Source organism: Uloborus diversus, chromosome 9 (assembly GCF_026930045.1).
Source record: "Uloborus diversus isolate 005 chromosome 9, Udiv.v.3.1, whole genome shotgun sequence".
Taxonomy (NCBI): Eukaryota; Metazoa; Arthropoda; class Arachnida; order Araneae; family Uloboridae; genus Uloborus; species Uloborus diversus.
In genome coordinates, this window is record NC_072739.1 from 21,016,130 (window position 1) to 21,043,127 (window position 26,998).

General features: G+C 32.9%; 1 protein-coding gene across 1 annotated transcript; it reads left to right on the forward strand.

Moving 5' to 3' along the window:
• Positions 1–1,291: 1,291 nt before the first annotated feature.
• Positions 1,292–11,771, forward strand: LOC129229787 (serine/threonine-protein kinase RIO1-like). The gene is made up of 2 exons (XM_054864162.1): positions 1,292–1,361; positions 9,868–11,771. The coding sequence occupies exon 2, from the start codon at positions 9,880–9,882 to the stop codon at positions 11,413–11,415; it is 1,536 nt and encodes a 511-aa protein (XP_054720137.1). The 5' UTR covers positions 1,292–1,361; positions 9,868–9,879; the 3' UTR covers positions 11,416–11,771.
• The last annotated feature ends 15,227 nt before the right edge of the window (positions 11,772–26,998 follow it).

Consider the following 26,998-nt stretch of genomic DNA (forward strand, 5'->3'; position numbering starts at 1 on the left):
CAAATTTATACCAATCAATTATAGTTTTAGTCCGCAAAACATAAATAATTTTAATACAACAAATGTGCAGGAACACTGCAGACATGTGTTTCTGCCCCCCCCCCCCTGTTACAAGGAACGTCTTTTTCAGTGCATAACATGTGCGCTAAAGAATGTTAAGACATTCGACAAAAAAATCTGACTTTTGTCGGATGCCTTTAAATCCACGAGCTCCCATGTTGTGCATTGAAAAAAGAATTCCTTGCAATGCCAAAACACATGTCTGCAGTGTTCCTGCACTTTGCTTTTAACGTTGTTTTATTTCCTTTTATTTTTTTAAGCAAAGGTATATTTTCATAATTTTTTATAATTAATTTTTGTTTGTAACAAAAATCCATTTTTAACATAAAAATTCCATATTTTCTATACTTTTTTTTTTGCGTAATTTTATATAAATAATTTTTATCAACTTTGGGGACATTAAAATAAAGATTTATTCCATTGAAGCATTACAAACTTCATTATTCTCAAAATTTAAAATTTGACTTATAAATTTTAATTGTAAATGTTTGCAGAATATAATGTTTGCTCTTTTTTCGATAAATTTTAGTATTTGCCATCGACAATATTCAATTTTTTGCAACTACTCGGTACTGACCGAGTATCTGATCAGAATTTGGCCGAGTACCGAGTACTCGGCAAATTGGCCGAGTAGGCCGAGTACCGAGTAGTTACCGAGTACTCGGTACGTCTCTAGTTTAAACAATAAGTTACTGCTTATAAACCTGGGCTAAGGCAGAGCAGCTTCAATGAGCTGACATCTGCTTCTTGATCGGTTATTGACTATTCCAGACTGATGAGTCAATAACAAGGACGAAATTGTCATCTCCCGGGCTCAAAACTGTTGTTTAAGTTATGATTGAAATTCAAATTTGTATTTTGGGAAGTCAAGTGTTTTCATTTCTTTCTTCAAATTTAGTTTAAAAAATGGTTTGATTTTTTTTTTTTTTTTTAAAGATTGATTGCACATAGGAAAATTTTTGCTTCTTACTGACACAGCAGATCCTAACTGAATTTTCCTTTCTGTTTTATTTATTTGTTAAAAAATAAAAACAAAGGCTTCTCTATATGGAATCAAGTAAAGAAAATTGCTTCATTGCTAGTTCCTTTCTACAAAATGCTATTTTTTTTCTTTATTGTTGATCAGAGAGAAAACAAATACTGTTTTAAAGTAAAGTCTCTGAGATTAGTGAATGTCAAAATTTTGTTTTAAATGTTCTGACATATAATTGCATTTCATTTTTATTTGTAGGAATTCTGTTATTTGAATGAAAATGTAGTTCTTTGGAGGGAGTCATCTCATATTAAAACAGGAAAATATTGTAAGTAGAAACTGTTGGTCTAAATTAAAAAATATTAAGTGAAATATTTTGATGTTTAAAAATATTAACACAAAAACACACCCATGCAAATTAAATAGGTAGTCAACCCTCATTAACACAAATCTCACATTACCATGATAGACCTGCCAACTCTCCCGTTTTTTACTCCATTCTCCCGGTTGTACGTTTGAGTATCCATTTCTCCCGTTTTTTTATTTTTTTCGGGTTTTTTTTCTTTTTTTAAATTAAACTTAAATTTCTTCCTTAAAATAGTTACTCACAGCCCTAATAGATGGCGTGGCTAGCAGAGCAAACCCGCACTGCTCAGTGAGCTCACGTTCGACGAGCACGACCGGTTAGTTAATCACGTCACAGCTAATGATCACGTGCTCCAATCAACTGCTTAGAATGGTAACGGATGCGGTAACTGGTTGATCATAGAACGCTGCGGTTAGTAACTGGTTACTTACCGATCGACTGGTGAGGTTCGTCGAACGCAAGGTGAGCGGCAAACACCCGATGGATGCGTTCGGAGTGTCGACCGATATGCTTCCGGAGATGGTATTTTGGTTTAACTCTACGTTCGCACTTCCACTTCTATCTCACGCATGCGCCGTTGCCGTTTTCGCAGTATTGTTCAGTTTTCAGACGCATGCTAACTGCGCCGCGTGTTTTCATCTTGATCTACAGCGTGCGTTGTAGTTTAACATTCATCTTTAGCGATGTCTGAAAAAAAAAATCTGCAAACAAAAAGAGCGATTATACGAGTGAATTCTCTTTCATGGAAAAATTAAATAAATACTTGTTATAACAGTGTTTTTTACTTATTATAGCATCGTTTAAAATCTCCCCTTTTCTCCCTTAAAGCTTTGACTGGATCTCCCGTTTTTTCTTTTCATAAGGTTGGCAAGTCTGCCATGATAATTATTTCTTTATCATTTCAGATAAATTATTATGTAGTGGGTTCCAAGCGTAACATAGAGGACATCAAACATTTTGTTTTAAAAAATACTTAAACTTTCAAACACAAAAATAATTCAGACAAATCTGCCATTTTAAAAAACAATGCTTCATAAATTGATCGAAAATTGAAATTTCAAACTCAGTTTACCTCCATAAATTAATTAAATGTGTATGACAATGAAATGAGTATGGCAAATGTGTAAACAGAGGGGATAAAAATGTCAGAACTATTTGACGAGTAATGTAATTTATGCAGATGTCTGAATTGGAGCTTCAAAACTTAAAATATATGTATATATATATTTTCTAGGGTATTTTTTTTTTCTTAATCAAAATATTAAAAAATATTGTCGTTCACAGAAATGTTTAAATCAAAACCTTACTTTTTTCAAAGTGTGAAAAATCAAGTGTAACAGAGGGTACATTAAATGTAACAGAAGCAGGGGTGTTTGTAATCCAAAATTTTAGAAAATTCCAAAAATTTTGGGTTGCCGTTTCCGAAGATTTTGGGCTGATCAACACATTCCAGAAAACTTATTCTGAAGAAAAAACTTTTAAAATGTTTTCCACATGATTTCAATGATTTTCGTATGCATATTTGAAGAAGAATTTTTACGGGGGGGGGGGGGGGGGGTCGAGTTTTCTCATAGTTACCGAAAATTTCACTGTCTTCAGAAATTTTTACTCGAGTCCACTTGCACCCCTAAACAGAAGGGATAGCTTACAAATTTTTAGTGTATACATAGTTTTAAATGACTTCTGTTGTAAAAAGTTGGAGTAGGTAACAATGTTATGATATACTAGCTGCTTCACCCGGCCTTGGCCTAAAATATTGATTTATCTTGAAAATAAAAGTTTTGTCAAATGACGCGTGTTCAATATTCTAGCGTAAATACAAGAAAAAAAAAAAAACCTGTTATAGCAATAAACAACAGTCCCTAAAAATCCCTACTTTAATTTGGACATTAGTCTTTAAAAATGCCCATTTGAATGAGAAACCTGAGTAAATAATGTTTACATTCCTCTAAATGTCCCAATGCTCTAATGAATTTTTGCTAAAAGACTTGTAAAAATAAAATCAACAACCCCAAAATTGTCAGCAAATTCTCATTCAAATTAGAGACCCCCCCCCCCCCCCCTCAGAAATCCCCTGTAGAATCTCAACATTAGTCCCTAAAAAATTCTTACTCGACTTAGCACAACAGTCGCTAAGAATTTCCATTAGAAGGAGGACAATAGTCCCCAAAACTCTCAATACGTATAGGAGAAAAACTCCTTAAAACACCCTATTTTGATAAAAACATAAATTTATAAAAATCCCTCTTGGAATAAGGGTTACAATTTTCAAATAATGCCAGCAGTCCCTCTAAAAGCCTGTATCAGGAAAATTGTTTCAAAACTCCCCTTAGAAATGACTAAAAGTTTCAAAATAAAATCGGCATTTTTTTAAATATTTTTTAAACGCCATCAAAGTTGTAACAAAAGCTTCAAAAAATTCCCTTTTTAATAAGTTTTCCAAAAATTCCCATTAGAATATCAACATTAGTCCCTTAAAATACACATCAGCAACAACCAATCTGAAATAAAGTAAAATATAAATCTGTTCGGTAAAATGCAAAGTCTCCCCTGATACAATAATCCTTGATTATTTGCTGCCGTAAAAAAAAAAAAGGGAAAAATAACCAAAATGAGAAAAATTTAAACACAACCGTAAAAAGATCTCCAGGGTTCGTATGCTCCTTACTAATTCCTTATTAACTCTTGCTTTTTAAGAAAACTAAATAGGCCCTTAAAACTCCTGAATTTTGCTATAATCTCCTTACATACTCCTTATTTTTTTATTCTACATGACCTTAAAGATTTTCCTCTATCGGCAATCCAATACAAGTGATTACTTTACGTTGAATTTTGCCGTAATTCCGCTTTTTTTTTCGTCTGTTATTACCGGAAATCCGATTTTTTCGTTAGACTGTTTTCTTTACCACATCCGAATTTTTTTTTCTAGATTTCTGACGGATATGTTGACATTTATAATATAACATAACATTTTGTAGACTTGTTAAAGTACCATTCTAAATATTTTTTTGCTTTAATAAGTTCCTTTATATTTGCCGTTTTTAGACTTTTGATCCTTTCATTTTGATTAAAGCAATCTCTTTGCATCCGATATGGAAATCAAAATTTTCTTATTTTTGATGCTTATAATGCTTTTTTGGAGGGCAAATAATTGAAATTTCTCTTTATTCGTACAAAAATCACAGTTAAAATTTTCCATCCAAATTCTATGTCCTTTATGTGATTAAAATCTAAATCGCTGGTTTAATTTGATTTTTGCTTAATTACGTCGATTGTTGTTAATAATACGTTTATTGCAGAACTCTAAAATGCAATTCTAAAATAATTTATTTAAAAGAATTCTTTTATGGGCTGTCCTTTATAATTTTAACGTATTCACTTTGAAAATCGCAATCTCTTTGCATCCGCCATGGGTATAAGATTTTTTGCATTAATAATGCTTACTATGCCTTGTGAAGAGGCAAAGAAATTAAGTTCATTTGTATTTTTAGTAAAATCATTAAATTGAAATTTTTTTAACAAAGTTCGTGCTCTTTAAGAGTGTCGAATGTCAGAAAGTTAAGTACGGAACCGCTGGCTGAAATTAATTTTTGTTTTTGACAATTGGTAAACAAACGTATATTTTTTATACAATGAATTAAAAGTTGTATAGTACAAATCATATAGATACAGTCAATCCTCATTAAACCTCCAGCCTTAGTGATGGATGGAAGTTGACGAAAGTCGAGGGTGGCCCTTTAATGAGTTTCCTCTTCTCCTGCACAAATGCCTGTTTTCGTGAAAATATATATGAAAGCATGTGCAGTAAAATTCCATTTGAATTTTATTGCACACCAATGCAATCAAACTAACTTATAACAAGAGAGAAGGGTCCATGATATCTGCTCGTTATAACCAACAACCGAGTGAAAAAGAAACAACAAAAGCAAATAGCAAAAAGGAATGCGCTCATTCCTTTTTACATTGAGAAAGGCGTTCCCTGTAACGCCGAAACATGGGTCTGCAGTTAGTCTGATATTCCTTTAAACTGGCTTATTGTGTCTAGTGTTATTGATGTTTTTTGAGGAACATTCATTGATCATAGTAATTTTTGCCTGTTATTTTCAAAACTGTTGAAGTTTTCTCAAATCAAAATATATTGAGTATATGATGGTAGTTCAGTTTAAAATTCTTCAAAATTTTTGTTATCATTTTCGCTTTCATTGATTTTTTTTATTTGATTTAGCTTGAACTTGAGCTATACATAACATTGATGTCAACAAATATGTAATTTTCAACGCTTCCCTAATTACAAACGAGAAAAATGCTGTCATCACTTGTTTTTAAGAATTTAAAGCTTATTTTGTTGAAAGTGAAAAGAAATTTTATGAATCACACAAAAATATTGCTTGTTTTATTTAAGCAGGTTTTGCTCGTTAAAAGTGGGTTTTGCTCGCCAAAAGTGAGTTTTGCTTTGATAGGCTTAACATAGTACCACCCAAATATTTCAGATTTCCTCGTTACAAACAAGTTTGACTGTACAGCAAAATTCCAATTCAACGAAATAAATTTTCGTTCATTTGATTTCCATTACAACGAACAAAATTTACAGTTCCTTGAAGTTCGTTGTTACGGGATTTCACAGTATTTGCCTTTCCAAATAAACTTTGAAAAATAATAGAGATTAGTTTTCTTGCAGTGTGCCACTGACGGTTCTTCAACTTCCTCTCCCCCCCCCTGAATTTGAAAAAATATTAGCAATAAATTAATGGCTTGTGGATTGATTTTTATTCTGAAACACCCAAATTAGAATTTTTACTGTGCATGTTTAAAATTGCTTTTAACATTGTTGCAGAATGAAGCAAACTAACTCACTGTTACAGAATTATGATACAGTCGTACCCTGATATAATGAATTCAACGGGACCGAAACTTTTATATACATTAAATCGGGGCTATTTGTTATATCAGGGTGAGAGAAAACCTTATATAAAAGCCTTAATATGCAACTGCACAAAAATATCCGTGATTAGAAAGTGTACACTTTTTATTCAGCATTCCATGACTTATTACACTCTAGTTAATTTGAAATTTTAAAGTGCTGAGTAGTAGATGTTTGACAATATCCTTTGATACTTGACTTGAAATAGTTATTTTGCAACTTTATGGAGAGTTTTTATGTTAGTAAGTTTTAATGTTAGTTTCATAATCACCTTCAACATCAAAATAGCTATTCATTGGTTGCCCCCTCACCCAGAAATGTGGCTGATTCCAAGAAAAGTCTTTTTCTGCTTCGGACAAGATGGATCTATCATTTGGAAAACAATCCAATATTTCCTATCTCAAATTAACAAAAAAGAAAATATATATTACAATCGAACCTCCATATATCGAACTTCCACATACCACAATTTTCTATACATCTAACTCGCAGCAAATTTCCATCTCCATTACATAGAAAAATTGTTTCTATTTTCTGAAAAATACTCTATATCGAAATTTTTTCCGAAGCATTGGGAGATTTTTTTCCCACTTTGGACTGTTTGACTTCCAAAAATTGTAGGTTAGGAGGGAAAATGAAGTTTAGTAAAGGTCATTACAGAACTCACAAGTATGCTGGGGTTGAGGGGTGTGCAGCTAGGTCGTTGGGTTGTTCTGGAGGTCTTAAATTCCCTCAAGTTTATTTTAAATCTTTGTTTTCAACCAGTAATACAGTAAAATCAGTCCTTTTTGTCTGCATATTATATTTCCTAGTCTCTTTAGCTTCAGTGAAAATCATTCAAATTAAATAGTGTTGTATAAATTCTTTTCGATTTTTTACTTTCTCTTGATTATGTTGTCAAAACGAAAATCCATTAATGTTGAATTGCTGAAGTATGAAGCTATTTAGTCATTTTAAAATGTTGACTGTGTCATTAGTAATATAGTTCCAGTTCAAAATTGAGAAGACTTAAGAGCGGCTGTCCCCTCAATGCGGCCACATTTTCACAGAACAGGGGGATGGCCGTTGAGAGAGGTTTTTACTGTAATTATCAATGTGGATACATTTAGGAGTTAAATTTAAATACATTTACATTGCGTAAAAGGCAGAAATTCGATAAACATTTTTTGAATTAAACAGGCATAAAATAAAATAAATATTACTGTTTTAAAATTTTAACCAAATATTCGGTATTTGCCCATATGTCTGGTTAGAATTCTGAATATAGTTAGAATTTAGTATTCAGTGTATAGGGATGTGTAACACTAGCTTGCAGTGGGTGTGTTTGTTAGGTTCTGTAAATGTAAATTAGGCATTGTGGGTTTTATAGCACTGAACTTGGAAATAACACTTCATTTTCCCCCCATCACCTTAGGATTTTTCATAATTAGCATATTACAAAATTGACAAAAAAAGAGAAAAGTTGTGACTTTAAAATAGTTTGTTTTTCTGCTTATTTTATTTTATAAGCGGAAAAAATAATTTGTACGAAAATATGGGTTTTTTTTAAAAATTACTTACTTTGATTTCGTAAATGGATTCTCACATGCTTTATAACGTTGTCACTGAATTCGAGAAGTCCTTATTCATTTCTTGCATAATGCAGGTCTCAAAATTTTGGAACTGAATCTGGAAATAACTTCCATTTTCCCATCTCCCAAGGGTATTTCACAAATTTAAATTATTTTCTCTTCGTACGCTAAAGATTGGAAATGCTTGTGAATGTCGAACAAAAGATCGGCATCCAACAAAATATAGCAAAATGCTTAGATTTGCCAATAGAACCATTAGAAAACAATTCCAACGAAACGCTGCTATTACTATGGAATGGACAGTCTTATTTAAATGGCACTCTAATAGAAGAAGAATCAAAATGGCATTCATGACTTAGAAGTAAAAGAAGATTTGGACTTGTGCAATATATCGAAGATACTGTCTGTGATCAGCAATAAGTACTCAAAGGTAACTATGATCTACACTTTATCATTACTATACTAACACTGCAGAACTAAACATTATTCCAATATGTAATATGATGTTCTTTATAGTGTCATACTCGTTTCATTACGTAATATTTTAATTCAGTTCATTGTTTGCAATGCAACAGATTTGAAAGAAATGTGCATTTTTATGTTTTGCTCAAAAATTCTTAGAACTTGTGAATATTGGTGATATTTATTTGATTTATGGTTTGCATTTGAAAATACATATAAAACAGTATGCCAATTTCCTGGATAACTAAGTTATGTATCTTTTTTACTAATTTTCTTTTCTATCACCAAAAAAGAAGCTTTTTGCAAAAAAGCAAGTTATTTGCAGAAATCATTTTGAAAGAAAAAGTGAAGTTCTGTATGAAAAAAAGAAAAAAAAAATTCCCTTGACTTTTAATTTTTCTGAAGAAAAAATACTGACGTTACTGAATTAATTAAATACCTGAGAAAGAAAGTCAAAGTTCCAAATAGATGTCCGACGATCATGCTCTGCTCAATCTCCGACTCCTTCTGATGAAGATGAGGATGCCCTAATTATCCTGTGATGTGAAAATTCCTAAAATGAAATCTGGTTTCTAGGAAATATGCAAACTGACATGACACCAAAGTGCAGTGCCTATGATGTCAAGACAGATAGTTGCCTAATGAGATTAAGAAGAAAAAGTCTTTTTTTCACCATGCCTAAACATTTTAAATGTATTGCTGTTTAAGTTCATTTGACCAGTCATGGAATTTTACATAGGTAGGGTCAGTGGGCGTACTTGAAAACATGGCATGATCGCAAACAAAAGGCCTTACTACACTTGTGGTAGTTTGAAAAATGAAACTGTTAGAATTGACAACTTGGAAACATGGATGAGATGCAGAGTGTATTTATTGTATACAACTATTGTAAGGCATATGCTTTGCAACTTGATGTGAACTTACCCTTCATTTAGGTCAAAAGTATGCAACTGTAAATTTCCTTTTATATTTGTTTAGCTCAAATGATTGGAGACTAGCTCAGATAGCTCAACTCTGGTTTATAATTTTTTTTTAAAGCAAACTTTTCAAATATCTTGTTATGGCATATTTGTTACTCAAAGTGGACACAAACTTCAAGTAGTTGTGATAATTTGTGTTTGGTTAAAAGTAGTTTTTTAGAAAAAAAATTCTGCTCAAAAATTTCAAAGGAAAGATCAGAAGAAAAAAAATAATGATAATATAAAAGAAAATTTAGAGAAAACTATGAAATGGGGACACTAGACTAAGAAAATGAGCTAGTATTTGGCTAAAATATGTTTTCATAAAACATATAAAAGTATTTTAATTATTAGGAACAAATGTAACCTGAATTATTTCATCAAGAGAGTGAATTATGTTTCTATTTATATACTTATAATAATCACCTTTATAATTTATTACAAAAAAAGTTGTACATGCATAACATCAACACATTAGTTATTCAATCATGGCTATAAAGCTCTTGTTGAATATATAAAATTCAAAGTACTAACAGTTCCCTTTTTTTTTTCAGAAATAATCAAATATGGATGCTGTGTCTGAAAAGACGGAGAGGCTTGGCCTTGATGATTTAAACTGCAATGATGAAGAAAGTGAAGAAGATTTCTCTGATGATGGGAACTATTCCATTGGCATTGAAGATGGCGTTCATTCTTTAAAATCAATTACTGGCTCTCAAAGCTCTGCCCCAGGGCCCAATCAGCAAAAAAAGAAAGAAAATGCCTATCAACCCCATGAAAGTCTCTACAAGAAGTACCTTTCTAGAATATGTGTTGATAAATATCAGTGCAGCAATCTCCCAGAATCTGCTGTGAAACTCCTACATGAGGAAGCTAGAAAGAAGGAACTTGCAAAGACGAAGGTGAAGGACAAAGAACAAAGAGCCACAGTGGAACAGGTGTTGGACCCTCGGACTCGAATTATCTTGTTCAAGATGTTGAGCAAAGGAGTGATATGCGAAATTGAGGGTTGTATAAGTACTGGTAAAGAAGCGAATGTGTACTATGCATTTTCTTCTAATGGTGTGGAGAGGGCTGTGAAGATTTATAAAACCTCCATTCTCACTTTCAAAGATAGGGACAAGTATGTTACGGGTGACCATCGATTCCGAATGGGTTATTGCCGGAGCAATCCAAGGAAAATGGTCCAGACATGGGCAGAGAAGGAAATGAGAAATCTTTGGAGGATATATTCCGCTGGATTGCCTTGTCCCGAACCCATCAAGCTCAAAAGTCACGTCTTGGTTATGAACTTCATCGGTAAAGATGGCTGGCCTGCTCCTCTGTTGAAAGAAGTTAATTTATCGGAAGATAAGGCTAGAGAACTCTACCTGGATTGTGTGATAATGATCAGGAATTTGTTTCATAAATGCAAGCTGATTCACGCAGATTTGAGTGAGTATAATTTGTTGTATCACAGTGGTAAGCTTGTAATGATCGATGTTTCGCAGTCGGTGGAACTCGAACATCCACATGCTATTGAATTCTTGAGGAAGGATTGCACGAATATCACTGATTTTTTCAAAAAATGTGGTGTTCCAGTGATGACTGTTCGAGAGCTTTTTGAATTCGTTACCGATCCGAACATTACCGATCAGAATATGGATTGTTACCTTGAAAAGGCTCAGGAGATTGCTGCAAACAGGAGCGAACAGGAAGTTCCCGAAGAAGCTAAAATTGACGAGGAAGTTTTCAAGCAAGCCTATATACCAAAAAGGCTAAATGAGGTTATTGATGTAGAAAATGACATCTTTTCAGAAGATAGGGAAATACTCTACCAGTCTGTCACAGGATTGAAACCGAGCCTCGTCGTTGTTCGGGATTCTGGTGCGAAAACCGAAGAGGAATCTAACGAAGATGAATCGTCTGGTACTGACGAAGGGGATGATCAAGAGCAATCCAAAACTCATGTGACAGCTGGTAGACCTAGAGATGAATCTCCAGACACAAAGAAAGAAAGGAAGAAAGCCCTGAAAGAAGCTCGTCGTGAAAAGCAACAAACAAAAATTCCTAAGCACGTAAAGAAAAGAAAAGAGAAGTTAGGGCGACAAAGTAAAAAATGAAACATTTAATGTATCTAATCTTTGCTATTTTGGCTACTTTATAATCTGGTTTACGATGGAATAAAGACCAAAAAAAACTATTTTTTGTATTTAAAGTACTGTTGAATCCTGTTACAACGGCTCTATCTGAACCTATCTTGCATCATTATATCAAAATGGATAATGTATTAAATGAGTCTAATAGTAACCAAATAGTTAAAATATTATTTTATAAAAAAAACCTTATTGATTAGTTGAAAAATGATGGTGTTAATTTTGTGAAAATTTGTCTGTACATTCTATTTCATCCGAGTGTTAATAACTCCTAATAAAACTTCTGCAGTCATTTAAATAAAAAAAAAATCATTTGGTATTATTGTTAAGCTTTTTCATGACTGAAAAATCTGCATTAATTGTATTGTATGGTTTATTACGTAAATAAAAACTTTGACTTTTAAACATTATTGCAACTGAATGTTTTGGTTTCCTATGTGTTACACTTGGGTTAAGGTATTATTGATATTTGTTTTGTTGAACTAAAAACTGCTAATTGATAAAATCAAACTCGACATAGCATACCTGCCAACCCTTCCGAATTTCCCAGAAGTTTTACAGATTTTCATGTCCTTTTCCGGTTATGAGCAAAATCTTCAAAATCTTCCGGATTTTTCATGTTTTGTTGGAAAAAATTGTATCTCGCCAATTTTTGCGTTAACAATACTTTTGCGGAATGCGGCACCCGGTTTTAGGCCAAGTAGCCGAGGAGAGGTCGCCAAAGGAGAATCTCACGAGAAGGTGTGAGGCAAGGCTTAGTGAATACAGAGCAGGACTTCATCGGGATCCAATTGTGTCGCGGCAGGCAACTATGGGCACAATTTCGGCACTTTTTATCATCTCGTTCGCTCAGTTCATGCTGTTTTTCTTCGTTCTTTTTTAAAGACGAGTAAACGTTGTTTCCAAACTTTTAAAGGAAGCAATACTAATTTTTACTAACAACACATTTTTTACTAAACGAGAGTAAGTTCAATTGATATGAAATTCATAACTGATTTCTCATTGTTAAATGTAAAGAGGGTAGGTGTCCTGTTTGATTTTATTTTGCATTAAAATCTTCTGGATTAAAAAAAAAAACGAATTATTTTCTCGAGGTTGGCAGAAGTAAATCAACATATCCGTCACTCTATGTCGACTGACTTAGTGGTTCCTACCCGATAGTCTCCATTTTTAAGGAAATGTCACAGATGTTCTATGAAAAACATAATCTGATTTTCTTTGTGCAAGATTCAAATTGAAAACTAGGATCCCTCAAATAAAGAGACCAAAAATGTGTGGACTGGACAGTTTCCAGTTCATATATTTTGAATCCATTTTTCGAGATTTCTCATAGATTCAGAAAATTTCACTGTCTACAGAAAATTTTACTTGGGTCCACTGTCGCTCATGATTCATGAAAATATTAGCATTTCTTTTAAAAATACCAATTTCGCTTACAGGTTTTTTTGGCTCATAGCACGCAATGTTTACATCAAACGTTAGGAAAATTTCAGAATATTCACTGCATACTAAAGAAACATAATACTAAAATTTGAAGTTTTAATATTAAAAATTTCAAGAATATGAATGTTTAAAGCAATGGAATTTTCACTGCTAATGCTTTGAAAGTCAGCAATTTATAACCATTATAATTCTTAACCAAAGTATATCCCTCAACTCATAAAATTCTAGTTTAGTATCTCAGTATTCTAAAAATATATCTACGATCTAATGAGTCGAATTTCAATAATTCTTTTATAGGCAACGAATCCTTGGGGGTCATTTGCAATAGTTGTCTGCAATCGCTCAGTGGGATTCATAATAAAACATGATTTTTGCAAGCATCCCTAACGATTTGTCGCCTAATGAAGAATTATTGAATTTCGTCTCATTAGATTGCTGATATTTTTAAAATATTTTTGAGATTAAACTCGAGAAATCCATAAAAATATGAAGTTTTAAAAGTCTTGTATTTCTGCAAGAAAAACTTCATCTCATATTGTGAAGAATGATGGATTTACTGTTTAAGAACACAATAAAAATAAAGTATATTTTTCTGCTCTTATTCCAGGTTTTTGCTTTCATACGTTCAGCAATTCAGAAATTGCGTAAACATTATACACATGTTTGAAAACCATCACTAAAATTTGAAAACCATAAAATTGTGCTTAAGAAAAATAAGAAAGCAGGACTTTGGAGTTTGACTGTTTTTGGGGTAAAGGTGTTTGAACAGTTGTAAAACATGCCGACTACGTTTTCTTTTTTTCTCTCTTTTTTACTGACTTTCCTTACATTAAAAAAAAAAGAAACCTTATAAAAAAATTGATTTGATTTATGTATGAAGACTTAAATTAGAAAATTACTGCCATTGGCTACTAGCTGGCTTCTTTATTTAATGAACTTTCACTTTCTGTAATAGCAACCTCCGCCGACCCGCTAGTTTACTTGTTTTTATAATTAACTTTAACTGATAGCAACTATCAGCAAAGGTTTTGTTCCCTAATATTTTGTAAGTAGAAGCAGTTTTTTAATCGAAAGTAATCACTTTCAAATAATATTTATTTTACTTTAATTTTGGTTATAAAATAGTAAAACAGGGTTGCCACGCACCTGGAATCATCAGGGAAAATGAAAATTACCTAAAATAGTCAGGGAAAATCAAATTATTGAAATTTCTGGAAATGTGAATGCAAAACCTTTTGCCTTTTGGCAAAAATGCTGAAGTGGGGTAAATGTCGCATTCCAGGTATGTAAATTTTCCTGATAAGCGAGATAAAGAAAATTCAAGCTCATTTTTGAAGACTGAATGCAACAAGGTTTCAAAAAAAAAAAGAAAAATATCTATACGAAAATCATAAAGTTCTGATTTATATGTTTGCATTTTATTTTGCGTTTTTTGAAGAAAAAAAAAATCCAAGCCATGCTTAGCTAGAAATTATGAGTATTTTCTGCAATGATCTGTGGTCTTATTAGTATTTTAAGAGCCTTCATTCTGCATAGTCTCAAAATTTTTACTTTTATAGTTTAATACTTTTTTGGGTAACATGTCAACATTGAAACAATGGCTTTGCTGAAAATTTGCTTAGTGTGTTCAGTGGCGGATTGGTTGAAAAAATAGGCCCTGGCATTAGGGGATGTAGCGGCCCCATTGCTTGTAGATATTAAATTATACCTAATGATTGGTATATAACTTAAATGTGAGGAAATTTTTCTTAACAAGTAAATATGTTTTATTTAAACAGAATTTAACAGATAGGAACACTTCTGTGCTTTAATGGTGAACAAATTGATACAGTATTAGCTAAACAATATTTTCGGGGAAAATTGTGATTGTAATTGTCCATTTAAGTATTCTTATAATGTCCGGAACTTGGATTGAATTGTTCCATAATGATAACACTGCTTGTCTAATATGTCCTTTTCTGCAGTCATAATAAGTAACTTAATTGCCCCGTTTTATGAAACTGATGTTCATTGTGAAATACTAGGGCCGTCTTAGAACGTGATGGGTTCCTCGACACAAACATACATTACTGGGCCCTGTTATAAACATTCCCCTTTTTATACTGCCATACCCTGACGACCCCCAGACTCGATGCGAGGTCAAAAACCTTCTGGGAGGGGTCGGGTACGCGTTTGGGAGCCCCTTAATTTTTTTTCAAACTCATGTATCAATATAAAGAGAGAAAGTGGACTTAGCTATCTGGCTTCTGGGAGTCATTAAAGTTTTTGTAATGGAAAGATAAACATTGAGTCTGAAATAGGGGAGTCCGGGGTTTTTTTCGAAAATTTCGAAATTGTAATCTTTAAAACTCAATTTTAGATAATATTTGGTGATGTTAGGGGAGCATAGGTTCAGCGTTTCTCCTGCTGCAATTTTTCGGAAGTGTAAATCCAAAAACAGAATTTTAAATTATATTCGAGTATATGCTATGAAGAGCGGTTCCAGGGCTCTCCTATGAAATTTTTAAAAAATATTAGCACTGAAAACGCAGTTTTAGAAGATCTTTGGTGATTTTTAGTCGAGGTAGATTCCGAGGCCATCCTCTAGAAAATTTTCAAATTGAAGTTTTAAAAGCCTTTTTTGGTAAAGACTAGAGCACTGGCAGTTACTCGAAAGTTAAGTTCCAAAAACGGAATTTTTGCTCACCTTCAGTGATGTTAGGAAAACGAGTTTTCAACAGACTCATCCCGGGAAGTTTTCAGAATTGAAGCACTAAAAACGAGATTTAAAACGTTCTCATTGATGATGCCGAGAAAGAGGAGGGGTCAAGGCACTTTCCCAGAAAATTTTTGGTACTGTATATTTAAAAACACAGTTTTAGACCATCTTTGGGAATATTAAAAAATAGGAGAGGTTCGAGTACTTTCCTCCGGCAAATTTTCGAAACTGGAATTCCATGTTATGGCGGGAGTGGATTCGGCTGTTGTCCTGTGAAGTTATTCAAAATTAAAGCCCAAAAATTTAAATTTTAAATGAGCTTCGATGATATTAGGGGGGGGGGGGGGAATTCTGGGAACCATCTGAATTCTATCGACATTGGTTTTTATCAACTTATTTTCTTTTAAAACTGAGGGACCCAAAACCGTGAGTTTATACAGCATACAGAATACTTAATGTTTCGTCAAAAAAAGGTTTGAAACTCACATTTCGGCGGCCTTTAGCCTTTGATTTGATAATCTAATGGAGAGTCTTTCATGCTCCACAATGGTATTTTAAGATTGCATTTTTTTTTAAATAATTATACGGAAGAAAAATATTTTGTCACTTTTATTCCATTTGTTATAAACAAGGTCGCCGAGAGCAAAAGCGGATCCGGGAAAAAAATGACATAGGTCAATTTTTTCACAGGCCTCCTTCTACACCTTTCACCATGAGGATATTTTACCCTCTGCACGAGTTCAATTCCGAGCCGGGCCCCTATTCTCCAACTAAGTTGACATGACGTCACGTCGGCCCTTGTTGTAAGTTGCATTTTACAGCAATTGTGAATTTTTTATGACCGCTAAGGTTTCCTTTTTTTATTTATTCATTTATTTTTTATTATACCACTAAAAATATATTGGCAGCCCCAGGGCCCAAATAATTAAAAGTGAGGTCCTAGGCCCACATTGATTTAGATGCTCCCGAAGACTATGCAGTGTTAGATTTACATTTTTAAGGCACGAATGCAGTTTTGGAGGCCTCTTTGTCTATCATACAACTATGTATAAATCACTTATGTGCATTTATGAATCCCCTTGGGCCCCCTCATAATTGTGACCAAGTAAATTCGTTACTGACAGATTGATTAAAAATTCCCCTTTAAAGAATTTTTTCTAATTAATAAGTCATAATTTTTTATTTTTTTTAAAAAATACATGTATTTTTCATAGCGTTGCAATGCTATGCATAATTCTTCAAAAAATTTGGGGCCCCTTAGGAACATTGGGGCCCCATGCCTAGGCTTAGGCAGCCTGTGTGGCAATCGGGCCCTGGGTAACCCCATTTCAGAAATCCCGCCCCTGTTGGTGAGGACCCTGCCTCCCTCCACTCGCAAGCTTTAGCCCATGCATAAAGAAGAGCTGAGGCTGTGTTTTGCGAATTTGAGTTATTCTAAACACAAAATTTACATTTTGTTGTTAGTAGACGGTCCCGAAAGACTTTTCTGTAAGTTGATCGGCCCGAAGCATGACCGACCCACCGGGCAAATGCCCGGTTGCCTGCCGGCTGTATCCGCCACTGAGTGTGTTTGAGATTTCAATCCATTTGTAATCAATGTAATTAAATTTTTAGTTTGTCTTAATTTAACCCAAATATAGATTACAGTTTTGATAATTTTTTGAGCAATATTTGGTTCATAAAGTAAGTTTACTTACATTTAAAATATGTTATATTGGTATTTAATAACGCAAGTCGGCATTCATTAACCTGAATTTTTTTCTAAAAGCTACTGGAAATGTCAGGGAATTTCATTCTTGAACTTTTGTGGCAACCCTGTAAAAGAAATATCTCTTCTGGGCAAGTCGGATCCCGTAGCCTGGCTGAAAATTTCTGAGGGGCAACAAACTCAAATAGATTTGGCCCAATAGCACTTTCTAACACATCCAATAAAATAAAACAAATATTTTTTATATCTCAAGACTATTCTATAATGTTGCTTCTCATTAAAAGGTATGAAATAAAATCAGTGTATGATTTCTTGGTTACAACCCTTAATAGAAGTTCTTTAAAATCTTAAAGGTTAATTCTAAAGCAGCCAACAAAATTTTAAGTTTAAAATTGAGAGATGAAGAAATATAGGTATGTATAGTTTCAAAGCAGGGTTGGCAAGGTTTTGGACACTATAGTAAGAACCCTGGTTTTTACCGTCCTGTCCAAAACTGCCGAAAGTGTCCCAAACTATATTTTTAGAGAAGTTGTGTTTTGTGAGTAAACTTTAAAAACATAATGAAGTATCAAAGTAATGTTTTATATTGAACATTCAACTTATTTATGCAGCTGATTAATCTAGTTAAATAGATGTTGAATTCTTGATTAAAATTTCAATTTGTATGTATGAGTTAAAAAATTTTTTTGTTATAATAGTAACCGAATTTCTGTATGTTTATGCATGTATGCGCATGAAAACAGGGTTGGCATGCTTTTTACCATCCAATCCAATACTTTCCAAAAGTGTCCAAAATTATTTTTTGAGAAACTATATTTTGTGAGAAAATATCAAAACAGAACAAAATGTGTCAAAATTGTATTATTTTTTTTGAACTATTTAATGCATTTATTCAATGTGAACAGTCAAGTATATGTGTAACTTATTTATAAAGCTGACTTTAATCTGTACCCATGAGTTTTTTTCCCCTCCATAAACCAAATTTTTCGACATTTATGCATGTGTGCAAAAAAAGTGTTCAAAATATAGTGCAGTAACTGACTTTAATGCAATAAATTACAATTTTTTGTAGCTACATAATGTATTATTTTTAAAAAAATGAACTAAAAAAAGAATAGCACAAGTTTTAAAATGTAAGTGTTTAGTCATCAATTTCTTGTACATCATGTAAAACTTATTTGCATAATTCATTTAAAAACTAAGTCTTTTTTTTTTTTGCACCTAAATATTGCGTAGTTAATAACATTCCTTTGAGGTATAAATGGAACAGAAATTATATGTCTTGGTGGTGTAGTGCATTTCCTTTCATAACTCTACCAACTGTTACATGAGGAAGTTTTAAAGATTTTTTTAAAATCAACATTTGAGAAAAATATTATCAAATGCTCATTAATATCTACATTTATGCAGTACAAATATTGCAGTAAATACATATTGATTAGATTACACCCTTTTGGCTTTAGGATACTTTTGGAGTGTTTTGGATGGTAAAAACCACCGGTCCGGTCCTAAACCAGTTTTGGACAGTCCAAAACCAGTTTTGGACAGTCCAAAACCCTACCCTGTTTCAAAGGTATTAGTACAAAGCTGCAAGGTTTGCCGATATATATCTGATATTTATTTTGAAAATATCATGATATTTTGATATTTTCGATATTTATTTTTGCAACTGTAGTATTTTGAATTTAAAAATTATATTATCTATAATAATATTGTTCATTAAGTATTAAAAATAACTAAAAAGTTATGTATTTTATTTTTATTATGTATTAATGCATCATTAATGTAAAAAAGTAATATAATATTCTTTTTTAATTTTATATTCACATAAAAAAAAAAGAAATATAACAATTTCAATTCATATTAAAAGTTCCTTATTAAATACTAAACGTTGATCAGAAAAAGGAAAAAATGTTGTATGACTGTGCACTGACCAATGCATATTTTTTATTTCTGAATCATATAAGTGTATAAAACTAGCTAACAGAAGAAAAATGAGTAAAACAGCTAATCCTAAATTAACCCCATTCAAAGATAAAAATGTTAAATAAAATACTAGATATAAATAATGAAAGAAACCTTAATTTTAAGTCCACATATTGTAATAACAATATAAGAAATTAAGAGTAAGAGTGATTTGAGGATGCATTTACGATTTTGAAGACTTTAATTTGTGCTGATTGAAAATATCGATATATATCAAAATATTGGAGATTTTCGATATTTTCGAAAATATCATTATTTTGAACCCTGCAAAGATATCGCCACATTTTGTGCTCAAAATTTGCTCCCGACGCATGTGTAGCCATCCGCTCCCAGTGACACAGTCTCATATTTTCATTTAAATTTTATGTAGGAAATATAACTTAAGATTAATTAAAAGTAGAGCAAATTGATCCTTCTCATTCTTTGAAAAAAATGAAATTTTTGAGTAATCTCACTGTAAAAGTAGTAAGTATTGAAAAATTTGATTTTCAAATTGTATTTCCAACGTTGTATGCTTAGCTTTGCAATAAAACGCGACACGAAAATTTCATAAAAAGAAACTCATATTTCGATCACAATTCAGGAATTTTTTTCCCCTTCCCGTGAGGGGAGAATTTTTTTTTTTTAAAGTCTGATTCGGACATTTGAATACAATGTTTGCAACACTCAAAGGCTTTAACTTACTAAATATCCCCACTTACATATTTAAACTCTGTAAAACCAACTGCAGCCATAGCATGCGTTTTCATCAAGCTCATAACTTTTTCCACAAAAAGTCCTTTGCAGTACTCTACAAGGGGCATACAGAAAGTGCTAATTCAAGTAACACTAACAGTCTTTCCTAAAAAGCGCAACTTTTCTATTTAACACTAAAATTTAACTTTTAGAACAATCAAGTCCAACTCCGAGGGATCCGGCGGAATTTGGCTCCTTCCAATCCCAAAATACCGCGGGACTGGATTTGGTGCGGGATTGGAAACTCTAATTGTGATTGAACTGTGAGTTTTAGAATGACACTGTAATGTCAGAAGTTGTGGTTTTTATTAAATCTGAAACTATTTTCTGTTTCAGCAAACTCAAGTTTATATGACCATCGCTGAATATCAAGAATGAAGCTTCTGTACCTGAAATTCAATCATCTTATTTGATTTGTGGTCATCAATTTTGAACTATTACCATGAATTAAAAAGTGCTTTTCTTTATTTCATTTGCAGTAGAAAATTGTGTACAGTGTTAAACTAATTGAACATGGGCTTAAGTTAAGGTGAACATAAAGCAACATTTTTCTTGTGTGAAGGGTTGAAAAACTAGTTAAGTTTGAAATCCCTGTGTATATTGGTCAATCAAGCAAACACTGTTTTAACCTGATACCACGATTTTAGAAAACAACTATTAAAGGAGTACATCATGAATATTTATATAAATAAAATGTTTTCCTTGCAAGAGATGGCCCTGGCTCAAGTGGCTATTAATTTATGTCAGGAAAATACTTTTAGAGAAATAGCCCTAAATCTAGAAAAGCCGACGTATGGCGGTTTTATTTATACTGTTCTTCCTTATGAACCTGTATTCTTTGTGAGCGATCCAGAGACGTTATCCATATGGGCAAAGGTTAAAGACGACAAGCGACTGCATAAGGCATTTCAGCGATCTCGCAAGAATGAAGGCGAAGCGCATCTAATGCTATGGCATGACAAAGTTCACGAGCAGTGTGGAAGACTAACTGAAGAGATGCCCCTACCCGATCGGTTTAAGCAAAAGATTCATCCCTGGATCAGACGCATCGCCATGGAATACTTAACTTATAGCCGGAGGCTGGAGATGTTTTTCGAAGTATCGCGCTATTTTTTAATGGATAGTTTAACCATAGGGGATTGGAAAGGTGATGGTCAAATAGACGAGGAGAAGGTAGCCCGGCGGTTACTCGAAGATGAGCGATTGACGGTTTTGCAAAGGTATCAAGTAGCGTGTGTATATTGCTTAGAGGTACACATTTTACAATTGTGGAACAGACTGACCCCAAAGGAGAAGCAGTTTTTCATTAAAGGTGTTGAAACCGACCTCAATGGGGATTGCTACGGTTTGGTTTCTTTATGGTCCCGTTACATGAATGGAAATGTGGAAGAATGCGAACTATGGACTGAGGCGGTATCCGAAGGGATACATTGTGGAAATCTCTGGGCCCTGAAGGAGTGTTGGAAACGGTTGAAACATCCCGTGCAGCAACAGATAGTTATTGACAGCGCAGTGGAATCCTATGATCATTGTCGAAGATGGGAAGAGAATCGTGACTCTTGGAAACAGTTAATAGTGTCACCTCTAGTTCCCAGTAATCGTAAATATATTGAACATTTTACTTTACCTTCTTATTATAATAAATTATTGGTTTTTTTTCTGTCACAGATGGATGAAGAGCAGCAGCTGGAATTTTTTACATATGCCTTTGATGTGCTTTCTAGAGATTCTGTCACAGAATTTCTTTTAGATTGGCCTTATCAAGACAATTTTTTGCCTACGATGAAACGTTTGTGGGGAATAATGCCTAAAGAAGAATATAACAAATGCCTAATAGCCTTAGCAAAAAAGTACAGTTTACATGAGGAGAATGCAAACTGTGATTACGATTATCGTAGTCTGTTAGTGGCATTATGGGAAGAAACTCCCGAAGAGTATAAGAATTATGTGCTTTTCGAAAGTGAGAGCTCTTTTGCAACGGGATATGGAGATAGACCATTGCTGTGTACGTTGTTAGAACGATCCCCCTTCCAGGAAGAAGACGAAATGTTATTTAAACTGATATTTCGTGATCAAAAACGAGAAAAAATAACTAAGGAGAATTTTTTACATTTGCTCCTTGAACTTGATAATAGAAAATTTATGTGTTTTTGTTTAATTCTACAAGAAAAGTGGTCCTTTTTGAACTGGTTGCTGGAGGAATGGATACCGCAGGAAGAAATTGCTAGCTTTAAACAACAGTTTATCCAATCACATTATGGCTCCAGGCTCTGTTTCAATGCATTTGAAGAGAACCGCAAAAAGCTAGTGGAAGATGTCTTCGACTGGTCTTTCGAATCTGCTACGGAAAAAGCTAAATTCAAAGATAACTTCATTAGTGACAAGATTTGTTTAGATGCATGCGAATCTTTTTTACGTCGAGGAAAATTTGCTGCCGTGGAGCAAGTGGTCAACTTCTATTTATCTTCAGTTCAGAAAAGAAAAAAAATTAGACTGCGCTTTGCTCACCGCACTTGTGTTGTTTTGTTACAGAGTTATACGCATGATTCTTGGGTAGAAGATGATGTGTTAGAGCAGATGGATAGAATTATAGCCTGGAGCGTTAATACAGAGAAAGAAATAAGAAAATTTAAAAAGAATGTATTTTCTCGTAAAGGTATTGCAATCCATTATAAACTTGTATTCATTCGAAGAGTATGGGAAAAGGCCGAACGTTTTTATCAGTGGTTTGCTTTATCCCCCGAAGAAATAAAACAGCTTAAATGGGACACCGTCTTTACACCCAAGGCTATTGAACTATACCATAATAAAGGTTTATTGTTTTCAATCCCTCCTTTGAGTTGGTGCTTAACCGATGAGGAAACGGTAATGAATTTCAAACATCTATTCGAAGAAAAGTATACTTATGCTCCACAACTAATGCGCTACAACGAATCTGCAAAAGATGCAATTTTAAAGAAAAAACAGGACTTAGACTTGGCTGTGACCAAACTAATTAAGGGTTTTAGAAAAGAAGTTCGAGATGAGACGAGTAGTGAAGGCGTTTTTGTGAAAGATAAAAACAGGAAAAGATCGTCTGTAGAAATTGAAAATGAACCAAGTTCCACACACAAACGATCTAAGTGAATTAAAGAGCTACTAAAATAGTAACTTTATGCTGCCATATTTTCAACAAGGCTCATAGTCCTCCTATGCCTCCTATATTATCACAATTTGTCATTTTGTCAGATATTCTCCTATATTTCCTATATTTTCTTACGAACTTTTATATGTTTTCTATCAAATGTCAAATGCTACCCAAAAATGCAAAAACCTTTTGAAGTATTTTTTTTTCTTTCTCCCCTGCACTGTGCACTCTTACCTTTTCTAAAAAATGTATAGGTTGTCCTTTTTTTACTAACTTTTAACTTGTTTTTAATTCATCAAAAGTTTTTTTTGTCTTTTAAAAAATTTACTTTGTATAATTTTAATAGTATACCATGTTAATTTTAAATGTACTGTTGTAAACATTTTGAACGCTTTTAATTTTGTCGCATATAATCTCACATGTAGTTCAAGTGCTCTGTTTTTGAGCTACATGTGACAAATTTAAATTGTGAGATCGTGCCCATTATCTGATTGGAAACTGCAGACAAATGTTCTGTTTTTGCAAAATAGTAACATTTTCAGAAATTTTGATCTAGTGCAGGGTTGCCAACCTCTCCGCTTTGAGCATAGTTGCTCCACTAAATCTTAAAACTCTGCCCCCTTTGCCAAGTGTTTCATGTTCTCCGCATTCTTGTTGCAATTTTAAATTCTTTTTTTTTCTTCCCCAATTGAGACGATCGAAAGAGCGTGTCTTCAGTATTGTTCGTCAAAATGTTACTGATTATCGTTGCAACCTAAGCCATGACACATTACAAGCGTTGCTTTTTGAAAAATGTGCTTCTCGGGCAGGGGATAAGTTTTGCTACAATTCTATGTTTAGTGATGAGTAATTCAAAAAGGCCACTTATCTCTTATTAAAAAAATAACAAATTTTATCATTACCATATCGACTATTTTCTAGTTATTTCCGAGTCTTTTCTTTAGTTAAGAGCAACAATTCACAGGTATGTATGTTAAAACTTAGTCAGCGACTATGTTAAATACTTTGTTGATACAATTTTGAATGTTTTTTACCTAAGACAATTTAAAAATGCTACGCAAAAGTGACCAAATGCTCCTCTCAAATTTTTTCAGTGCTCCTCTTGCCATTCTTGAAATGTTGGCAACACTGATCTAGTGAAAAAAATAACATTTTTTTCCGGGAAAAATAAAAAAATATATATATATATTTTTTACACTTTAAAATGTTTATAACAGCTGTATATTCTTAGAAAAAGTACAAAGTGTTCAATCGTTAAAGATTTTCGCAATCTATGTTGTTTTAAAAGAAAAGAAAATCATGTTACATGCATTTATACACACGTGTGTACATATATATGCTCACATTAACTGAAAGTTAAAGCTGTTGACTTAAAAATGCCGTTACAATGAGCGCTGGGTAAATGAATCCGCAGCTTTAATGAATCAGTTCCTCAAAAATAGAACGAAATCCAGCTTTAACATTTAAAAATTGCCGGATATTTGAATTAAATGTGCCGCTTAAATGAATGGATTTTGTGACTGACCATTTCTCACATATATGTCTGCGATGCATTAGTAGTCTTTTTTTCTTTGGCTTCGTTTAGGGTTTTCTCCTGTAAATAGTGAAATGAGGGGGAGGCAGAGTCAAGATTTTAGTGACGGTTTTTCTGGAAAAGTCTCTAACAAAACCGTTGAGACGGAAAAGGACATTGAGTCAACGAGACTTCTGTGCTCTCAGCTTTCTCACTGAAAGCATTAGCATTGAAGCAATGAGGTACCAACACCGAGGAGCTTTTTTCAATGTCATAAATCTATCAATATGGGTAGATTTTATGACATTGGAAAAAGAATGTCTAAATTATTTCCTATTTTTAGCAGTCAATGAGAGTTGCGCTGTTTTGTACTCTGAAAATACTAGATCCCACATTGTTTTGAAATGCCTATATATTTTTCTACCGAACTCCTCTATTATTTCTATTAAACGCTTTTTTTTTTTTTTTAACACTTGCTATGAGCCCTGTTTCAGTTACGAAGTCATGTCCACCAAACCAAGCGTTTGAAACAGATCTATCAGTAAAAGTCAGATTGGGAATCCACCAAGAAACATTTTCCTAGAAGATTCAAATCATCTTTGACAAAACACCAAGCATAGCTACCGCAGCTAAATTTGAGCATTTTTTTCTACTGGAAGCTTGATACCTGGACTGTTATGTCTTATACCGAGTCAATGCAAAGATTATGGTTTCAGAAGATAAACCATTTTGAAGATCTTTTGACAGATAAAACTACTTTTCAGACAAAACAAAGCCCTTGCCCCTGCCCTTTTGTACTTCTGCTACTACAATGTAAAAATGTGATTTAATGACACACCAAAAGTGGTGGTGAGTAATTTTCACCAAAAGTAGTGTACTGAATGCAAATTTTTTAGTTTAGTGAAACACCAAGTCTTTAGTGTTATCAAATACTGAGAAAAATATATTTGTATAATCAAGCAGCAAGGATGTTTCTTTTCACTACTTTTGTTGTAAAGTAGGTGCCACCATTTTAGGCGTTCAGTAACTCCAAAATTTAAATTTGTTTTTTATATATCTTAATTTTTTGATACGTTTATGTAAAAAAGTGAAGAAAATAAATGTTTACTGATGAAGTATTAATGACAATTATTTATCAAAATGTTTTTCACACATTTTTGAAATTAAGGAATAATTTACAACAAAATCATTTTATATTCATTAATAAAAAAACACAACGACATAAAAAAGCACACACGTACCTCATGACTAAAAAAGTTTAATTTTCTTTTTTCTTTCTTTCCTTTTTTTTTCTTGATATTAGCATACCAGAAAAAAATTGTTGAATAGTAAAACTTTTTTAAATCCACGCAACTTAGGATCAAGCCCTTTGCCAATGTTTTTCAGGAAAAATAACATAGATGAACTTCATTTAAATATAAAATTTACATATTATTAACCAACCTAAATCATTTGAGATAGATAAGAAATAAAAAGTACCATAAAGGTATACGCTGTAAATTTAATCTTTCTAATAAGTTCTGATGATGACCATTTATTTTTTCATGGATATGCCTCGTATTAACTAATCTAGAAAATCACAAGTCATAATATCGTCGCCTCAGAGCAACAGTAGGATATCTTAGTGTTATTACTGGAATTAGGTGTTGTACTGTTGCTCTGTGGCGACGATATGATGGATGCAAATTTTCTCTCTATTTTCGTACCAGTTCATTTGTAGAAACGAGAAACTCAACAGGTAAAAACCTAATTTGAATTCAAACCGCCAAAGTTCAAATGAACTTTATCTTCAAATTATTTAATTTATATTTTGTGATCGCATTTAAGAGAAAACTGCTACAAACTGCCTAATGATGAAAAATAAATTATTTTTAAATTAAGTGACATAGTTCCTTGTTTTGTTTCATTAAACTTCATATAATTTTTTCATTGTATTTATTAATATTCTCTGTTTTTGCACATTTTGCAAAAAAAAAAAACTTTGTTATTTTTTAAATAAAAGGTGCTGTATTCTATCCTTCTACTTTACTCAAACACTTAATTTGGGACGCACCTCCTTTCTACTTAAAATCCGTTTTGAGAACGCAACTTTCACCCATGAGTAATTTTTGTTATTAGAAGATTCTACATTTTTTTTTGTGAGTTTAAGCTCATTCATTTTTGTGTATCACACACGGAAACTCATGACAAAACTCAATGGCTAAAATTTTCTCTAGATCTTCTGTTTGCATAAATTTGAACTGAAGCTCATTCAAAATTTCATAAATTTTAATTCTATTAACAAAAAGTTGTGTTCGTTTGGCTACAGTTGCAGAGCTTAAATTTTAACTGTGTAAAAAG